This window comes from Indicator indicator, chromosome 14 (genome assembly GCF_027791375.1).
Source record: "Indicator indicator isolate 239-I01 chromosome 14, UM_Iind_1.1, whole genome shotgun sequence".
Lineage (NCBI taxonomy): Eukaryota > Metazoa > Chordata > Aves > Piciformes > Indicatoridae > Indicator > Indicator indicator.
In genome coordinates, this window is record NC_072023.1 from 24,772,691 (window position 1) to 24,790,638 (window position 17,948).

Here is a 17,948-nt window from a genome sequence, read left to right on the forward strand (position 1 = left end):
CCAGCTGGGTCATAGCTCATCAACAATTCAGTTCTGCTAACACTTCAACTCTGTAATAAGCTGTGTGTAATAAACATAAGCCTTATTGTGAGACCGTATCAAACTGCAAACTTACCCATTTATCTTCCATGGATCAGGTAGCAGTTTAGAAGTAAAAATAAATGGATGAGCTCTCTGTTCTAGTACTGTGTGTTGTGGTGTTTTTTTTTTTTTTTTAATATAGACTGGCATTTTGATTACTGTCTCCTAATTACTGTTTAGCCTCTCAGGATGAATAAATTGAATAAAAGTTTTAGCCATCTTTTTTTGTTTGTTTGTTTTTTTGAGTCTTCTGTGTAAGGAAACACAATTGCTGCCTAGAACAACCCTAGAATAGAAGTGGCTGAAGCTTGAACAGTTGCTTTCCATTCTTTGACCAGATTCCTGAGGACCTGAGAGATTTCAGAGGAGGTCATGCCTAAGTCATAGGTTTTTATATCTACTGTTTTCAATGATGAGTAAAGGAAAAAGAAGCTTCATTTGCTCTGAAGCTGCTTATGTTTGCTTTTTTTCTTTGGAAAAGCAAGGTGCTCTATTGCCAGGTGTGCCATATTTGTGCTTCTTGAAATTTAAGTGGAGACCTAAAAATCTGCACTGATGGAATTCTGTGGAAGTGTGTGAGCCAGACAAACTATTCTAGTCCTCTTGGAGTTGTACAGGTTCCTGTTCCCTGTCATTGTACTTTCAAGAGGGACTTGAGGTGTATCTGTCTGCCTCAGTCTCTAAGCAGCATGCTTGTATCTGTCTCTGGTGAGCACTGGGCATGAGCTAATACTGCCGAGGGAATTGGAGTGCTCTAGCATGGCAATGTAGACATCTTTGGTATTGCTGAAAATAAAAATTCTCACAGTGCCCCACTGTCACAGAAGATAAACTTACTGGGAGTCATGCTTCTAAGATTTCTTGTGACCTTGCATAAAGAGGGAACATTCTGACCTACTGTTGTCCTGTAGAGAAGCAAAAGTGTTTCTCTGCTGCTGTGTTTACAATGCATTTTGGTATTTGCACACTCCTTGCACTTCAGATCCCACTTCTGATGCTTGTTCAGTGTGAGAAGATGAGGCATCATGTCTTTATATCTTACCAAGTTAGTGAGCTCATCTCTGTCTGATGTACTGTTCCTAACTTTTATTTTAAGCATCTTTGGTTTTTAGCTAGTTCTAGTTATTCCTTACTGCCTGCTTCCTGTAGCAGCAGTAACAGCAATAGCAGTTGAATTGTTCTGAATATTCCTAGGAGTTATGGGATCCTGGAAACTCAAGGATTTCGCCAGCTTTCTTTTTTCTACCTGAAGACCTGGAAGGACCATATAATTGTGACTAGTTATAGCCCACTTCTGTTTAATGGTGCTATAAATTGTGGCAAGCAAGCATAAACTTCAGTTCTGATGCCTTGTCTGTCACTGTAAGACTCACTGAAGATGTCTCCTCAAGCATAGGTGAAGTCTGTGCCATTGCTGCCACCCGGTGTCATAGGTGCTGCTGCTACTGCTGCTGGCACAGGTGCTACTGCATATGTAAAAGTGGAAAGTGACCACATCAGAATAATGTCATTATTGTCCCCCCCTTTCCCCATGGTGATGAGTCATAACTTGGTCAAAACTGACAAACAATTGCAGGAACAAATGGAAGGGGTTGCTGGTATCTATCACACACACAGGCTTTAGCTGCATGTGCCTCTCCTTCCATGTTAAGACAAAGCTGTATTTCTTATTTGCTGAAGCTTACTCAAGTGTTGATTCTTTCAGGATATATATTACTGACTTCTAAAGACTAATTCCTGACTGAAAGGCTTTCCGTTTTGTTTCCCCCAACTTCTTCCTGCCCTCAGTTTATCCAAGTATCATCTGTCAAGATATATTTTTTTTTCGCTTCAATTCTATCCTTCAAGAAGCAGCAGCAACAAACTTGCATACATTTGCTGTATCACTTGCCTGTATCAGTGGTAAGAGAAGGGCTGAGGACTAGTTTTAAGTTTTGGTGTGTTTTTATCAGAGCAGCTTTATGTTCTAATGAATTTTGTGCTGTGCTGCTGTTGGGCAGTAAAATGCCAGAAATGACCATATAGAAGAGCAGGTACAGGTAGATGCTTTTCAACAGAAAACTAGACAACTGATAGTGCCTCAGTGTTTCACTTAGGATACCTACTTGTGTACTTTCTTGAAACTTAAAGCATTTTGAGTATCTTGTGTAAGATTCTCAAAAGTGTTTACCCTCAATCAGGAACTTTAAAACTTTAACAGACTTAAGCCTAATCTTTTCCATTGTGTTGCTCTTACACTTTAGAGTTATCTTTCTCAAGATGATTTGCATGTTCCATCAAGGTTGTCTGTAGTTTATATAAAATTGATTATTCCTGTGGAGACTTGCCAAGCAGCAATGTGAAATTGTTAGTATTAAATGAACATTGTCCATCATTTCTCTGCCCATCTTCAGGATCTTTGTCTTCAAACTAAGATGAGGAGGAAAGGCACAAAGTTTTGCTTTGCTACAAGAAAGATACTGAGGTTCTGGAGTACATCTGAAGAGGAGTGAGGAAGCTGGTGAAGGGTCTAGAGAAAAGTCTTATGAGAAGCAACTGAAAGAACTAGAGTTGTTTAGTTGGGATACATGCCTTCATAACAGCAGCTCTTCAGCTCTGTTTAAGCAGACTCTTGTGTTCAGTGGCTTCTAGATAGGTGTATTGGTGGAAGTATCTGTGCTGACATGGAAACTGAACAAGAAGCAGTGGCTGCACAGCGATGCATTTTAAGCAGTCTCTTCTTTCTGCCTTTTTTCTCTCTGCCTAGTCTTTTATCATTGAGAAGTCTGAAGTGGTTTATGTGTGGACATAAAAGTAGATGCAATTGTTACGCACTGAGATTTCCATTTCTGGGTACCAACTGAGTAGTGCAGGATGATTTTAAAATCAGTGAATTGTTTGTTGATATTTTGTTAATCTGGCTCAGTGGTCACTGTGCCCTTTTCTTTTTAACTGCTAGATGTTTTCAGGATGAGAACACTGCAGCCCACAAAGCCTCTGTTCCATTAACAGTGCTGAATATCAGAAAACAGTCTTGCTAGCTTCTCCTCTGATGACCCCTCATTAACCTTGCCTCAAAGGCTTGCAAAGCCTTTCTCATATGCCACAGAAATGCACACAGAAGAACATTTGTCTCTTCTGTATACTACTTCATCTGAATAATAGGCTGGTAGCAGCAGCGTCTTCCCCTCAAATTTTCTGGCATTGGGAAAGCCTGATAAAATGCTGCTTGCTGTAACCTCAGCACAGATAATTTACCTTGGTTTTGATCCAGACTGACTATAATTGAACAGCACTTTGAAGTCTGTCGTGGCTGTGCATTTTCAGATCATACCACTTGACAGTTTATTGCTGCTTATTTTTCAAGTGTGATTTCTAGTGCATCTCTGTGGATATAAGCTACATAGTGTTGATCCAGTGTAGTTGGAGGAAATGAAAAAAAAGAGGAAAAAACCTTCCAAACACCACCAACTCCCCTCCCCCCTCCAAAAAAGCCACAAAAAACAACAAACCAACCTAAACTTGACAACTCTCCCTGCAGTCTAACTATGCAGATTTTCTGGATCCAATGGTAGGATATGCAGACAGCTAGTAAAACCTATGTAGTATATAAAGCATCCACTCTTTCTCTGTTCTTCTTTACTGATTTTTTTTTCCCTTATATTGGGGAAGGCAGAACAGTTCTCTAAGCTGCGTAGCAGCTCCCATGCTGAGGGGTTGGCACTTTTGGTTGATGGTTGGGTTTTGTTTCAGTTTTGTTTTTGTTTTTTAAATAACCCACTTTGAAGTTGATGTCTTCTCAGCTGCGAGTCTACTTATTTGTAGAGGTTGGAAACCATGGGAAGTTTTGAGTCAGGTTTGTTCTGTTGTGCATAGATTACCTGGCACTTCGCTGATGTTAATTATACTTGATATTAAGAAACAGAAAATCACCTTTGGGGGTGTATAGTATGAGTTAGATCTAGTTCTGTCTACATAGAGTATTTCTCTTGTTATCCACTTGCCTGGTATCCTGTAGCATGTGTTTGAGAGTGAAGCGTAGTGTGCCTCTTCTGCATAACTGTCTATTTAATGCCAGCTGAATTGTTCTACAACTTAGTACAGGCCGGTTGGTGTCAGCTAGTAAAAAGTGGAGGCAAAACCCTTAGTTGAGCTTGGTCTGAATGAAGAGGATGTGATGGAGAATGTGATACCTTGCTCAGGTGTCTTGCCTGCTGCTTCAGGTCTGAGCCATGTTTTGCAACCAGTGTGATGTGCTTTGCAGGTGTGTGACTTCTAAAGTATTGTGGAAAGTTAGGAAAACGTATGAGAAGTGACTCTGTAGACTCAATGGCTATGTAAACAACCCAGTTAAAATGTAAGGTTAATTTAGGTGCTAGAAATATAGTTTCTTTCCTTGTTAAGGATGCTGAATAGGCATTAAACTTTGGCTGGAAAAAAATTGCCAAGGGAATGTAGAGCTTTTTTCCTGATGAGCTTTGTTGTGGCTTGGTACAATAATTGATCTTGGGACTGAGGGGTTGTTTTGGGGTCGGATTGGTTTGTGTTTATGTGAGGCATCTCAGTGCAGGGATAGAACAGGGTAGTAACATTTCTGAATGTAGTTCATGCTCCTGTGAATTAAGTACATTAGTGACAGACTAAGCCTGTATCAGGCTTACCATGAATGACCAAGATCTGGTTTACATGGAATAATGTAAACACCTCTGGTAGATTTTTCCTGACCAAAAGCAATCTGAGAGGAAGTACATGGATAAATGGGAACAGCCAAGAAAAGCTTATTGAATTGTTCTGAGCTGAACCATTGTTTCACTTGCTGCTTGTCTCCGTTCAGGCTCCTGGCACTGCAGAACCATGGATCACATGCTGGCAAGCCTTGCTGTTTGTCCTGGCTTGTCAAAACAATTTAATGTAGGTGGAAAGGAATGAATGAAATGAATGGAGTGGGCTTGATGCATCTGTTTCAGTTTGTTCGAGGGGCAGCCCAGTGATTGGGTTGTGACACTTAAGTCTTTTGGGGAAGCTGTCAGGTTGGGAAGAACAGTGCTGGCCATTCTGTAGGAAAGCTAAATCCATTTGAAGGAGCAAGCCCTCCTGCAATTTGACAGCTTGCTGTATTTTGAAATCTGTGGGCTGTGTCTGCTTGCCCTGTGCCGACCAATGTACAAGAAGGCTGACTTCGGACTTAGAACTTTGTCTGCCTGTGCTTCCTTCGTTATGGTAAAAGGCTGAGGAAAGAGAAAGGATGTCCATTTCTTAATTCGATTAGTAGGAACTCTGAAACAAATGGGTCTTAGAAAGATAGGAAATCAAGCCATAGGTAATTAACTATTCTTAGAGTGGTGGTTTCTTTGTAAGATTTCTTCCAAGTTTCCCAGGCTAATGGAAAAGTGTTTCCTATGCCTTTCCATTTGGTTTAGTTACTGTCTGTCTGATTTAAACACAAAACAAAAATATCAAAGCAATCATTAAATGTGTTTAACTCTTACTCTTAAATCTTACACTTTATGATACTGGAATGTAAAGTTGTAAAACTTCTGGTTTTGCTTCCAGATGAAACCAGCAAATACATACTGAAATGATCCTTCTATGTCCCCATTTAGACCATGAGTTACAGGAGAAAGGCTGCAGGGGATAGATCTGCTTATTTGATTCAGCCTCGAGGTAGTGTAGTCAAATGATGTGCTTATTTTGAATGATATACCACAAACTTTTGGCTGCTTTGTTGAGATAGAACCGAGGGTCTTGCCTTCGTGCAGACTCCTGCTCAAAGGCCTTATTGGAAAGACATCTGGGCCTTTGAGTCTCTTGGAGTATATACTTACAGCTGGGGATTGGGAAAGATGTCCCATTCCCAAATTCTTGAGAAATGCTCTTTTAAATTCTCATCAAGTGATGATGGCTTTTCTCCCTGCTGCAGCTGTGCTGTACAGCAGGCTTTGTGTGTGGATTTCATGTGGTGCAGAATTGCAGAATGCTACGGGTTGGAGGGGACCTTTGGATATCATAAGATGTTTTTATTCTGCAGCCTTTCCACAGGTATTCATACCTAACATGGCAGGTAGCACCACTTCTCAGTCTCCCAAAATACATTTGGTGCTCTCATTTTTTTTTCTTGTGTATCTCAATATTTCAGTAGCTGTAGTTGCCTGAATTGCTCCTTTGTACCAGAAAGCATAAAATTGCCACATTTGCCCATACCAACAGCTTCAAAAGATGCCAAAATGCAATGTTTAGCATGAGCTTTGTTCTAGTCCATCTCTGTGTGCTTGGGAGATGTTGCTGTCTAATATGTTTTAAGGTTCTGTGTATACAGATTAGTTTTGTTGGTATAATTGTACATGAGATCTCATATTTTCCTGAATGGTAGGTGGTGGCATTTCTTTTAAAGTATATTCACCATTTTGTGTTTCCTTAGGGAAAGATACAAAAAGCTCTTATGGCTGAGCGCATGGGCTGTGTATCCAAGGAAATGAGGGCAGTATGCATTGCTAGCCTTATGAAACCAAGCAGCCTCTCTCTCTTTTTCTTAGAGCTCTGTTTAATGTTCACTTTTGTTGCTGCAGTGTGCTGCTGATGGGTGTGATGTTTCCTTGGTTGCAAAAACATAGCTGTCTTCCCTGGGTGAAATCTGTTGGCTGTGTTTCTATCCAAAGTTGTTCCAGATCATTAGGGTGCTATGATTTGCAAAGAAGTATTGAATTACTTAGTATATTGTCACTGTCCTGCTGGGTTTTTGTAGTTTTTGTCTGGGGGAGGGGGCGGGGGGGTGTTTCGTGGTGTTGGTTTGGGTTCACAGACTCACAGAATGTTAGGGGTTGGAAGGTGACCTCTGGAGATGGAGTCCAACCACCCTGCCAGAGCAGGACCACATGATCACATAATCCAGTGCAGGTCACACAGGAAACATCCAGATGGCTCTTGAAAGTCTCCAGAGAAGGAGACTCCACAACCTCTCTGGGCAGCCTGCTCCAGTGCTCTGTGATCCTTCCAGTGAGGAAGTTCCTCATGTTGAGGTGGGAACCTCCTGTGCTGTAGTTTATATCCATTGCCCCATGTCCTATCACAGGGTGCAACTGACAAGAACCTGTACCCTCCTTCCTGACCCCCAGCCCTCAGGTATTTATAAACATTTATCAAATCCCTTTGCAGTCTTTTCCTCTCCAGACCAAACAGTCCCAGGGTGTTCAGCCTCTCCTTACCAGGCAGTGCTCCAGTCCCTTCATCATCCTTGTAGCCCTCCCTTGGACTCTCTCCAGCAGATCCCTGTCCCTCTGGAGCTGGGGAACCCAGAACTGGATGCAGTATTCCAAATGAGGTCTCACTAGGGCAGAGTAAAAGGAGAGGAGACCCTTCCTGGATATGCTGGACACTCTTAATACACCCCAGGATCCCATTGGCCTTGGCCACCAGGGCACATTGCTGTCCCATGCAGAACTTGTCCACCAGCACTCCCAGGTCCTTCTCCACTGGTGTTTTTATGGTGTATGTTGTTTTTTGTGTGTTGGTTGTTTGTTTTGTTTGTAGTGCCAGCACTGAGTGTTTGTTTTAAACATCACATACATTTACAGGCTCATGACACCACTATTTGTGACCTGAAAGAGAAATAAGTCAAAATCTGCATGCCTGTTAAGAGTCTGTTCATTGATAAGAGTGATTAATTAGCAGTTGTTAGTTTCTATTTGGGGCTAGGAGTACAGTGGTAGGGAAAACTCAATAAGGCCCTTAAAGGAGATTAGATTTACACAGATTAAGATGAGAATTTAATGCCAAGTGCAGTCTAAAACTGGTTAGTAGTGTTTGTGGTCGATGTCTTCTTAGAACGCACAAAATAAAGGCAATTAACTTCAAATAGATATCTAAAATCTAGGGTTTGACAAAAATGAGTGTAGTTGTTAATAGTACAGATGTAAATAGGAAGATGATACAAAAGCAAGTCTGCAACAGTTATCTTTATAACTACAAGTATGTAATGATTTGATTTATAGCTATACACTAGTTGGAAAATACTGATTATATGGATGAAGTGCAGAGGCTGAGAAGACTACTTAATTTTATTGTAAGAATGATTGTTGCTGGCACTTGGTATTGCTTAACACATAGTGCAGCTCACTGCTTTTCTGTATCACAACTATTTGTAGCAGTCAGCATTTACTGGTTTTGAACAGAACTTACGCTGCCTTGTTTGTTATAATGAAGGGAAAGCTGGTAGATGGTTAAGACGGCTCAAATGGAACACTTACACAGGAATACTTAAGTGCTTGTGGAGTGTTCCTGCAAACACGTCACAGAAAAATCTGTGCAGGTGTGCTTAGGAAAGAGTAAGAATGGACAGTTAGTGCTAATCTCTGCAGACGGAAAGTTTCAGGGTTGAATGCTTTTGATGTTTGTTGACGAAACGTGCCAGGCTCCAACTTTGCATTTTACTAAGAACTGTAACAGGATGTATGTGATTTGCCTTCATAAGCACTGCTAAGATGCTGATCCCTGAGGTGATTTCAAAGCTGTTTTCAAGTTTTTACTTCTATCACTCCTACACTTCTGAAAATGGAAGCATCATCTAGAAATGAAGTTTGTTCATGCACAGAGGTACTCTGTGAACCTCTGAAAAGCTCGCAATTGAAGTGAATATAGGAGTGGGTAGATATTAGCGTGGCTGAATGATAGTAAGAAAACACATTACCTGTAAACAAAAGAGGAATTGCTGCCTGGAGGGACAGTAGAGATTGTGAGCCGTGCAAGTAAACCATGCCTGTTTTCACTTTGTCCTAACTGAAAAAGAAACATGAAATGACTTAAAATTATTACTCAGATTAGACAGAGCAGTCACTGTCCTAAATAACTGCTAGAAACGATGCTAAAATTCTGGGCTTTGAGTATATTCTGATTTATGTATTTTAATACAAACTGCATATGGATCCAGTTTATGTCAGTCAATCAATCTGACTGCTGTGAGCAGTGTATTGATAAGCTCAGAATGCTGGATGGTGTGAGGAGACTTTTCTCTTGAGAGATGCAGCTTATCAGGAGGTCAGTGCTCTTAATGAAAATCCAACTGTGATCCACTCATTCTTCTACAGTTATAAGTACAGACTGTATGTCAGAGAGCTTTGATGCTCTGCTCCCTTTATGGAGGGTTAATCCCATCAGTTACCAGTGGTCTGGATATTATAAACAGAGGAATAACTAAATATTATATACAACACGAAAGATACTTTGATCCTATTTTGCCTACTCGTTAACACTTGAATATTTGAGGATGTTGTGTCCCCCCTTCCACCTCAAGGCAGGCAAATCTCTTAAAGTAGAGGAGGGGGAAACAGGAAGAGGAGATGATCTGTTACAGGAAGGATATGGATGTGCTGGAATGTGTCCGGAGAAGGGCCATGAGAATGATCCAGCCATGAGGCTGGAGCTCCTCTCCTATGGAGACAGACTGAGAGAGTTAAGGTTATGCGGTCTGGAGAAGAGAAGGCTCTGAGGAGACCTTCGTGTGGCCTTCCAGTATCTGAAGAGGTCATACAGGAAAGCTGGGGAGAGGGACTTTTTACGGTGTAAGGTAATGATAGGACTAGGGTGAATGGGACAGAACTGGAAGTAGGGACATCAGGGGCCCATAGTGGGACCTGTGCTGTTTAATATTTTTATCAATGACGTAGTGGGATCAAATGCACCATCAGCAAGTTTACAGAATACACCAAGCTATGTGGTATTATTGATGCACTAGAGGGACAGGATGGCATTTGGAGGGACGGGAGGACATCCAGAAGGACCTGGACAAGCTGGAGAGGTGGCCCAGGTGAACTTCATGAGGTTCAATAAGAGCAAGTGCAGGGTTCTGCATCTGGGCTGGAACAATCCTCACTATCAATACAGACTGGGGGAGGAGGTGATAGAAAGCAGCCCTGAGGAAAAGGACTTGGGGGTGCTGATGGATGAGCAGGCAACGTGAGCTTACAGCACAGAAGGCCAATGACAGCCTGGGCTGCATCCAAAGCAGCGTTGCCAGCAGATCCAGAGAGGTCATTCTACCAGTTTGCTCTAGACAGGCCTTAGTGGCAGTACTGTGTCCAGGTCTGGAGCCCTCAATATAGGAAGGACATGGAGAAGTTTCAGAGGAGGGCCATGAGAATGATCAAGGGGGTTGGAGCAGCTCTGCTACAGGACAGGCTGAGGGAGCTGGGGGTGTTCAGCCTGGAGATAAGAAGGCTCCAGGGAGACCTAATAGCAACTTTCCAGTAACTGAAGGGGACTACAAGAAGGATGAAGAGAGATTGTTTGCAAAGGCCTGCAGGGACAGGATGATGGACAATGGCTTTAAGCTGGAGAAGAGCAGATTTAGATTGGATGTTAGGAACAAGTTCTTTCCTGTGAGGGTGGTGGAACACTGGAACAGCTTGCTTAGGGAGGTGGGTGAGGCCCTTTTCCTGGAGATATTCAAGGTGAGGCTCCACAGGGCTATGGGCAACCTGATCTAGTTTGGGATGTCCCTGCTGACTGCAGAGGGGGTTGGAAATCCCTTCTAACCCAGACCATTCGATCATTCAGATTGGATGTTAGGAAGAAGTTCTTTACCATGTGGGTGGTGAGACATGGGAACAGGTTGCCCAGGGAGGTGGTACAAGCTCCATCCCTGGAAGTGATGTGGCTCTGGGCAACCTGATCTAGTGTGAGGTGTCCCTGCCCATGGCAGGGAGTTCAGAACTGGATGATCCTTGGGGTCCCTTTGAACTCTGACAGTTCTGTGATTCTGTGATCTACAGGCTCACAGTTCATACCTCTGAGAACAATCAGTTTGTCAGTAAACACTATATATGATAAAAAACCCTGTAGTAAAATGTTTTCTAAATAGAGTATTTATCCTATGGCATTTGAGACTACTGATTCTTACTTGTTCATGCACTGTACCCAACTGCTTTCCAAGTTGCTGTTTCTCTGGGTAAAAGCTAAAGCAAAGCTTTCAGTTCTACCTTTTCTTTTTCCTTAGGATCGGAAGTTGTCCAAGTCAGAGCGACAAAGATTTAAAGAAGAAGCTGGGATGCTGAAAGGGCTTCAACATCCCAATATTGTCAGGTTCTATGATTCCTGGGAGTCCACAGTCAAAGGAAAAAAGTGTATTGTTCTTGTGACAGAACTCATGACATCTGGAACATTGAAAACGTAAGTAAATTAAGGCACATCAAAGCATGTAAGAACCCCTGACACAAAATCAGAGCACTAGAAATACATTTCAGAATGGGTAAAGACAGAGCCCTTTTGCTGAGGGCTAAGCTTCTGTAGGGAAATTCTTCTTTAAAAGGAGTCTTACTAGCAGTGCAGGGTATGGCAGAACATCCTGCAAGTTAGCAAGCTCATCAGATTTTCCCTTTTGATGGCCTAATTAAGTACATGCAGAAAACTTTCAGGTTTTGAGAGCTCAGGAAGACAATGCTCTATTTTAATTTGTCAGAATTTTTTTCCTCTCCAGCTGCTTTCTATTTAGCATGATCTGATTTGTAAAGTTAGAAACATGAATTAATTCACCTCCTTTGGGAGGTTTTGAGTGTTGCTACACAGAAAATAATATGTAAAATTAACACAAAGCATCCCAAAACAAAACACAGAAAAACCCCCACCAAGAACAAACAAACAAAAACCCCCAAACCACCCACAAAAGCTACACAAAACCCACCAAAACCCTGACTACCTATTTGTTTAGCTGAAACTCCATGAAGTAGCAGCTAACAGAAATGTCAGTCTGCAGATGCGTGCAGTTGCAGCCTGGGGAGTAGTGGAGTTGAAGCTAGGTCTATCTCGAATCCCAAGTTACAAGTCGATGCCAGCAAATCAAGCTGCTGCGAGGGCCCTCTAGTGGTGTGCGGAGCCTGTGGGGAGCTGCGCTGAAATCTCACTTTTGTCTTACGCTGCAGAAACTTGCAGAGTGGTGAGGTGGTTCAGGGGCATCCAGTCAACATGAAAAGAAAATTGCCAGCACTTGAAATTCAAGGAGTGTGGGTCGATGTCTTAATTCAGTGCCTGTTGGAGAGAGGCGGTCAAGTCAGAAATGTGAAAGCAAGCTGTAGGAACTGGAACCAATTTGCAATCTATTTGGTTAAAATAGCTGGTGAATGTCTTGTGTGTTTTATGATGTGTATTGAAAGCCACAGATGGACATACTTAAAGATAAAAATGGCTCTTGGGGAGCCTGCAGTTACAGGGAAGTGTTTCTCTTGAAATAGTACTGGAGGGCTAAAGATATTGCAGCTTTCTGTTTGGCTGTCTGTTCAGGGGAGACTTTCCTGAGGTTAAGGTATTTCATCTAGAATAATAGATCTATTGCTTCCTGTGCTGTTTTCAGAGCAGGAATAAAATAAGTTTTACAATCCTGTACAGATGCCCTTTGAAATTTATTTAACTTTGTTAGAATATGAAGTATTGGGTGTAACTTCTTCTCCCTTTCATTCCTTTCTCCTCTTCTCACATTTTAATATTTGGATAGACTTGTTATTTGGTTGCATAATCTGGATGATAAGGTAATAATAGACAGTTATGAAGTAGGGTGTTGGTAGGAAGAAATACCTCAGATTTGCTGGCTATAGGATTATTTTGTACTCTAAGCTACAAAAGGCCTTTATTTTATGAAAAAAAAAAACCTAATAAGCTCTTTAATTGAACATATTTTCAAGTGTGGACTTCTGGATGACTTTTTTTTTCTGGATGAGGTATTTTTGCCCTGTTACAATTGTGATTTAGTTTGTACTTCAGACTTGACAGGTAAACTATGTGGAAAAATGTCTGATGTACCAAAGTTAATGGCAAGTATTTCATGTACCTCTGCTGTATTCCTAGGTTTATGCTGCATGCTTGCTTATGATATTTGGCTGACTGAGGATTACTTCCATACTTTTTTTATTGGCTGTATTTGATACAAGTGTATTCCTTGTTTTGAGACTTAGAACATAGACATTGTTGTCACTTGATGTGAAAAAAGTGAACCCAAGGAAAGACTCATTCTTTTCAAGTACTGTCTAGGCAGGTTTTTGCATGAAAAGTCCCTGAAGCTCTGCATCCGAGTGGAAAACTTTTACCACTCAATTCTTGTAAAGAATTAAATTGTTTTCTGGCATTTTATGCTGTGATGAAATTAAAATATCGGAAAACTGAGTTATATGAGTCTTAATTATACTATTAATGAAGACAGCAATTCTTCATCTGGCCTAGGTCTCAGCCACTAATTCTGTCTGAGGCCATTGTAGTCTGTTATTGCTCCACTTTAGGTGAATGTTATCTGATAGGATTTGCCTTCGTAACTACTTTTGCTAACTTAGCTCACAGAACTATTGGAAACCCTACTGTGATGCTGTAGGTCAGCAGCCTTCCTGCTTAAAAAAACAAACAAAACAAAACAAAACAAAAAAAAACAAACCCACCCAAAAACAGGAAAACAGCCAACTTTGAGCCAGAAAGCCAAACTCTTGCTGTTTCTCTCTATTCCTTGAAACTGACTTGTAAGAAAGTCTTAATCTCATCTCTGCTTGCATTCTGTGCAGAGATCAAATGTCTCTTTTTAAAAATTCAGTGCTACCCTGTAAAATAGAGAAGAAAATGTAAATTAAGCAGGAACAAATGCAGTGGAGGGCCAGCAAGATGGTAAGCATCTGCTCTGTGAGGATGGGCTGAGGGAAGGGGGCTTGGTGATCCTGAAGAAGGAGGGAGTCAGGCTCTTCATGGTGGTGGCTAATAGGAGAAATTGAGACAACAGGTATACATTGAAACACAAGAGAATCAGACTGGGGTAAGAAGAAATTGTATCAATGGTGACAGGGAGTAGATCAGGCTGTCCCAAGATACTGTGCAGGCTCTCTCCTTGGAGATACTAGAAATTGTCTGGATACAACACAGAGTAACCAGGTCTGATTTAATGACAGAAATTTAAAGTAGGAACCTTCTGATGGTACTTCAAGCCTGAATTATCCTATGATACTAGAAAAATAAACAAACAAACAAAAAAACCCAACAGCAACAGAAAAACAGCAAACCCAAGAAACCATACTGGCTAGCAGGGTTATCTTTGTATTTTTTGAGACTGTGTTTTTATGTACTTCTATTTTAAAATGGTTGCTGTCTTAAGTGACATGTGGCTTAGCTCGTGGCGATGGTATGGAAAAATGATGGCAAGACTGCAGGATGCTTGGGTGATGGCTGGACCAAGATCCTTAGAGAGATGCTGGCAGTGGACTAGCATATTTGAAATGAAGAATGTAATTAGGGATACCAGGTGCTGCACTGAAGTGCCACTACCATGTGATCTTTGGAACAGGCTCAAGAGAGATGAATGAGGGTTGCGTCAATAGCAAGAATTCAAGTGGTAGCTGATATGATTCAGAACCTCCTTCAGTTCATCTCCTTCCTTGGCTTTCCCTTTTCCCTGCCTGTTGTTACTTAATTATCTTCTGGATCTGGGTCCAGATTGCTTTTACTGCTCTGTTTTCACAGCAGAATCACTGCTAGCAAATTGAATTTTGAGATCTTCTTTTCAACTGGGGAAGTTAAAGTAAAAAGGTTTAATATCCTGCTTTTTTATCTTGGTGTTGATTCAAGAGATTTCACAATGACTTTTTCTCCTGGTTAAGTGGATATGCAGAAGAGATTTAGGACTACTACAGAATAATTCAACATCTCTTGGTTTTATTTGAAGACTGTAGTTGTGACTCCCGGCTGGTCCCAGAATTTATTACCAGTCTTGCAAAAGTGTGAAACTGATATTTATGTGATATTCTGCCTGAATAACATTGGCTGAGTAAGAATAAACTCCTTGTTCTATGCAGCAGGCTACATTTCTCTAACTGTATTTCAGCCCAGATTTTTTTCAGAAGGAACAAAACAACTCTTCTTCTCTTCAGATTGTTTTACCCAAAGAAAGATTGTGAGAACATGCTGCTGGAAAACACCTTACACTGTCACAGGTTATTCACCTTGTGACATCTCCAGTCTGTACAAGTTTAAGGTGTCGAATAAGGTCTGAGGTCACAAGCATTGGAAAATACTTTTGGTATGAATACTGATGTGGGATTTAAAAAGCAGCAATTGAAGTTGGTTCATATTCTATCTGTAAGGGGGATACTGACTTTACATATGAACTTTCACATCAATTATTTGACAGAATTTTATTTTTAAAGATTTCCTGCCCCATCCATATCTGTTCGTAGTTTGAAGGACTGAGTAGTGCCAGTCGGATTAAGATGATCAAACCCTGTCCTGCACCAGGGAAATGATCTCTAAGAATTTGTACTTTGCTTGACTACTGGACAAACAAATTTTTAGCAGATTTAAAGTGTAACCTGGAAACCTTGACCAGAGTGCTTAGACTAATACTATAAGCAATGCAGAGTTCTCTGTTTGCAATACTCCTATGCTTACTTGGCTGTTACTAGCATGTTGCCTCTGGTGCCCCACCTTCTTACACAGCTATATTGAATCAAGGAAAAGTTTGTAATTATTTAAGCTGTTTCAGGATAAAATGGCAACACCCTCCCCTTTAACTGACTAGATAAAGAGTTGCGGTAATTACGCATGAGGCTTTTGCTTTTTGTCAGGGAAACTTGGCAGGTCAACTGCCAGTTTACCATAGGGTGATTTTGTCTGCAAATAAATGATTAGCTATAGATCAATGTTACGGCATCATCTACTCCCTGTTAGCAGAACCTGTTTAACCTACTGTTACTTTCTCATTAGCTACCTGAAAAGATTTAAAGTGATGAAGATTAAAGTGCTCCGGAGCTGGTGCCGGCAGATCCTGAAAGGCTTGCAGTTTCTACACACCCGCACTCCTCCCATCATTCACAGAGACTTAAAATGTGACAACATCTTCATTACTGGCCCCACTGGATCTGTCAAGATTGGAGACCTTGGTCTGGCAACCCTGAAACGAGCTTCTTTTGCCAAAAGTGTGATAGGTAAGCCTCTGCTGTTTTGGAGGCTGATGAGCCTTTTCCTGTTTGGAAACTTGAGACTTCTAAGAGCTTTCCTTTAAAAAAAATATGGTTTCAAAGTTACATGGTCAAAGCCTGAAAACACACAGGCCTTGTTTCTTGGCTGTTGAGGTTATTCTGTATTCTTGAGAAGATCACATGTTGAATATTGGTTATACTTTCATATATTAACATCAAGTATTTTGGAATAGAGATTCATTGCCCTGCCCAACAGTTCAGTGCAACATTGTTGATAAAACCACTCTTGAGTACAAATAAATCTCAGCTTTAATATGATGCTGCTTCAAGAAGTGTGCAAATGCATTTTGACCAAACGTTTTGATATTTTAGTATAGCACTAATTTATACAGCCATTTTTTTGTGTTGTCACCAGGGTTAATATTAAATCTTACACCTGTAAAGTAAGCAGAACTGTAGGTATATCAAAGAAAGTCAATCTCTGTTATATCACAGCCAGTCTGTGGTATAATGGCTTGCTTCAGGAGTCCATAGAATGTGAATTTCTGTGAGCTAGGAGGATGTATTGGGGAAGTATTGCCTTATATTGGCTCTGCTTTTGTGCATACACTAAAAATATTTTTCAGAAATTGGTTGGATGGAACTTGGTGTAGTCTGTCCTGGAAATTCTTGAAAAAATTGGTTTTATCAGCTCTGTTTTTATAGTTGGGAATGAAGTTGCTTTCACTCTCAGTATTTAGAGCTTGCTAAAATGCAGTATTACTCAACAGTCCTATACTAGATTCTTAGATGGGATCAAAGATGTATACCTGTAAATTGTCTTGCAAGCTATCACTGAAATATTTCCTGCTTCTTAACCAGATCAAAGTATTAATAGGCCAAAAAAAGCATACAGGGTCAAAAAAAAAAAGTAATTTTCTGAAGTATCCTCATCTTATTCAAATTTACCATTGGGAAATTACCACTTCCTATTTAGCTATCTGTTAATGATTAGCCTTTGGATAAATGCCTGCATTTGTGTTCTCTTAGTTGAGTATGGTGAAAAGCAGCATGGCTCTGGAATGATCTATAAACTGGATCGAATCTGGTGTCTGCAGGAAATAATTCTTTGCTTAAATTTACAAAAAGCAAACTTGCATCTCTGGCTTAAATGAAACCTGATCATACAGTGCTTACAGGTGGGCTACTGTGATGCTTCACTGGGCAATAATTCTCTGCACACTTTTGAAATGGGACTTGTTGAATCTCACGCTCTATGCCTGTAACTCAATCTCTCTGTATTTCTGAGTATTTTTGACTGTAGGATGTCCCTCACTAATGCCTGTATCTGCAGTAGGCCTATAAATATACTGCAGGTGGGAAGGTAAGTATATGAAGAAAAGGGCTCTGGTGAGTGGCCTTTTCAGAAAATTACTTTCTGTCCTTTTTTTCATGAAGGCTTGTATTTGCAACAAGAGTTTTTCATTGCAAGGCCTTTCCTGAACTATTCTACTTCAAAAAATAGATGGAGAGCAGCAGGTCAGAGACTAGCTGTGGGCTCTTTACCAATACTACTTCTTTTGCAGCAGAGGGTAGTCGGGTAAATTTTGCAACAAGGTTTAATGTACCTCCTTTCTTGCAGGGAGAAAAGGTAAGTCTCTTAACTTTCCTTAGTATTCGGTGTGGAGCCTACCGCTAGTCTGCAGTTTTCCCCTCTTCTGATTTCCCCTCCATTTGACTTCAGTCTGTTTTGAGAGCTCTGTTGCATCAGTCGTTTCATGCCATTCTTATTCCATAAAGGCCTTGCAACGGAAGACTCTCAAAGTATGTTGGTACAACAGAGTGACTAAGGATTTCCTCCCTCTTCTTTTTGCCTCCACTTTCTCTTGTCTCACAGGTCTGCCCATCCGCTTCCTCCTGCGGTGAGTAACGCCAGCAGCCTCTGCTCGCTTTGAGACATTTAGAGTCTGAATCGTTCTT

The 17,948-nt window shown here is 40.9% G+C and overlaps 1 protein-coding gene across 1 annotated transcript in view; it reads left to right on the forward strand.

Moving 5' to 3' along the window:
* Positions 1-17,948, forward strand: part of WNK1 (WNK lysine deficient protein kinase 1) — a 108,885-nt gene that overhangs the window by 25,387 nt on the left and 65,550 nt on the right. Inside the window, exons 2-3 of the mRNA XM_054387132.1 lie at positions 11,048-11,220; positions 15,775-15,995. Coding sequence (XP_054243107.1) covers positions 11,048-11,220; positions 15,775-15,995 — 394 coding nt within the window. The remainder of the gene's footprint in view (positions 1-11,047; positions 11,221-15,774; positions 15,996-17,948) is intronic.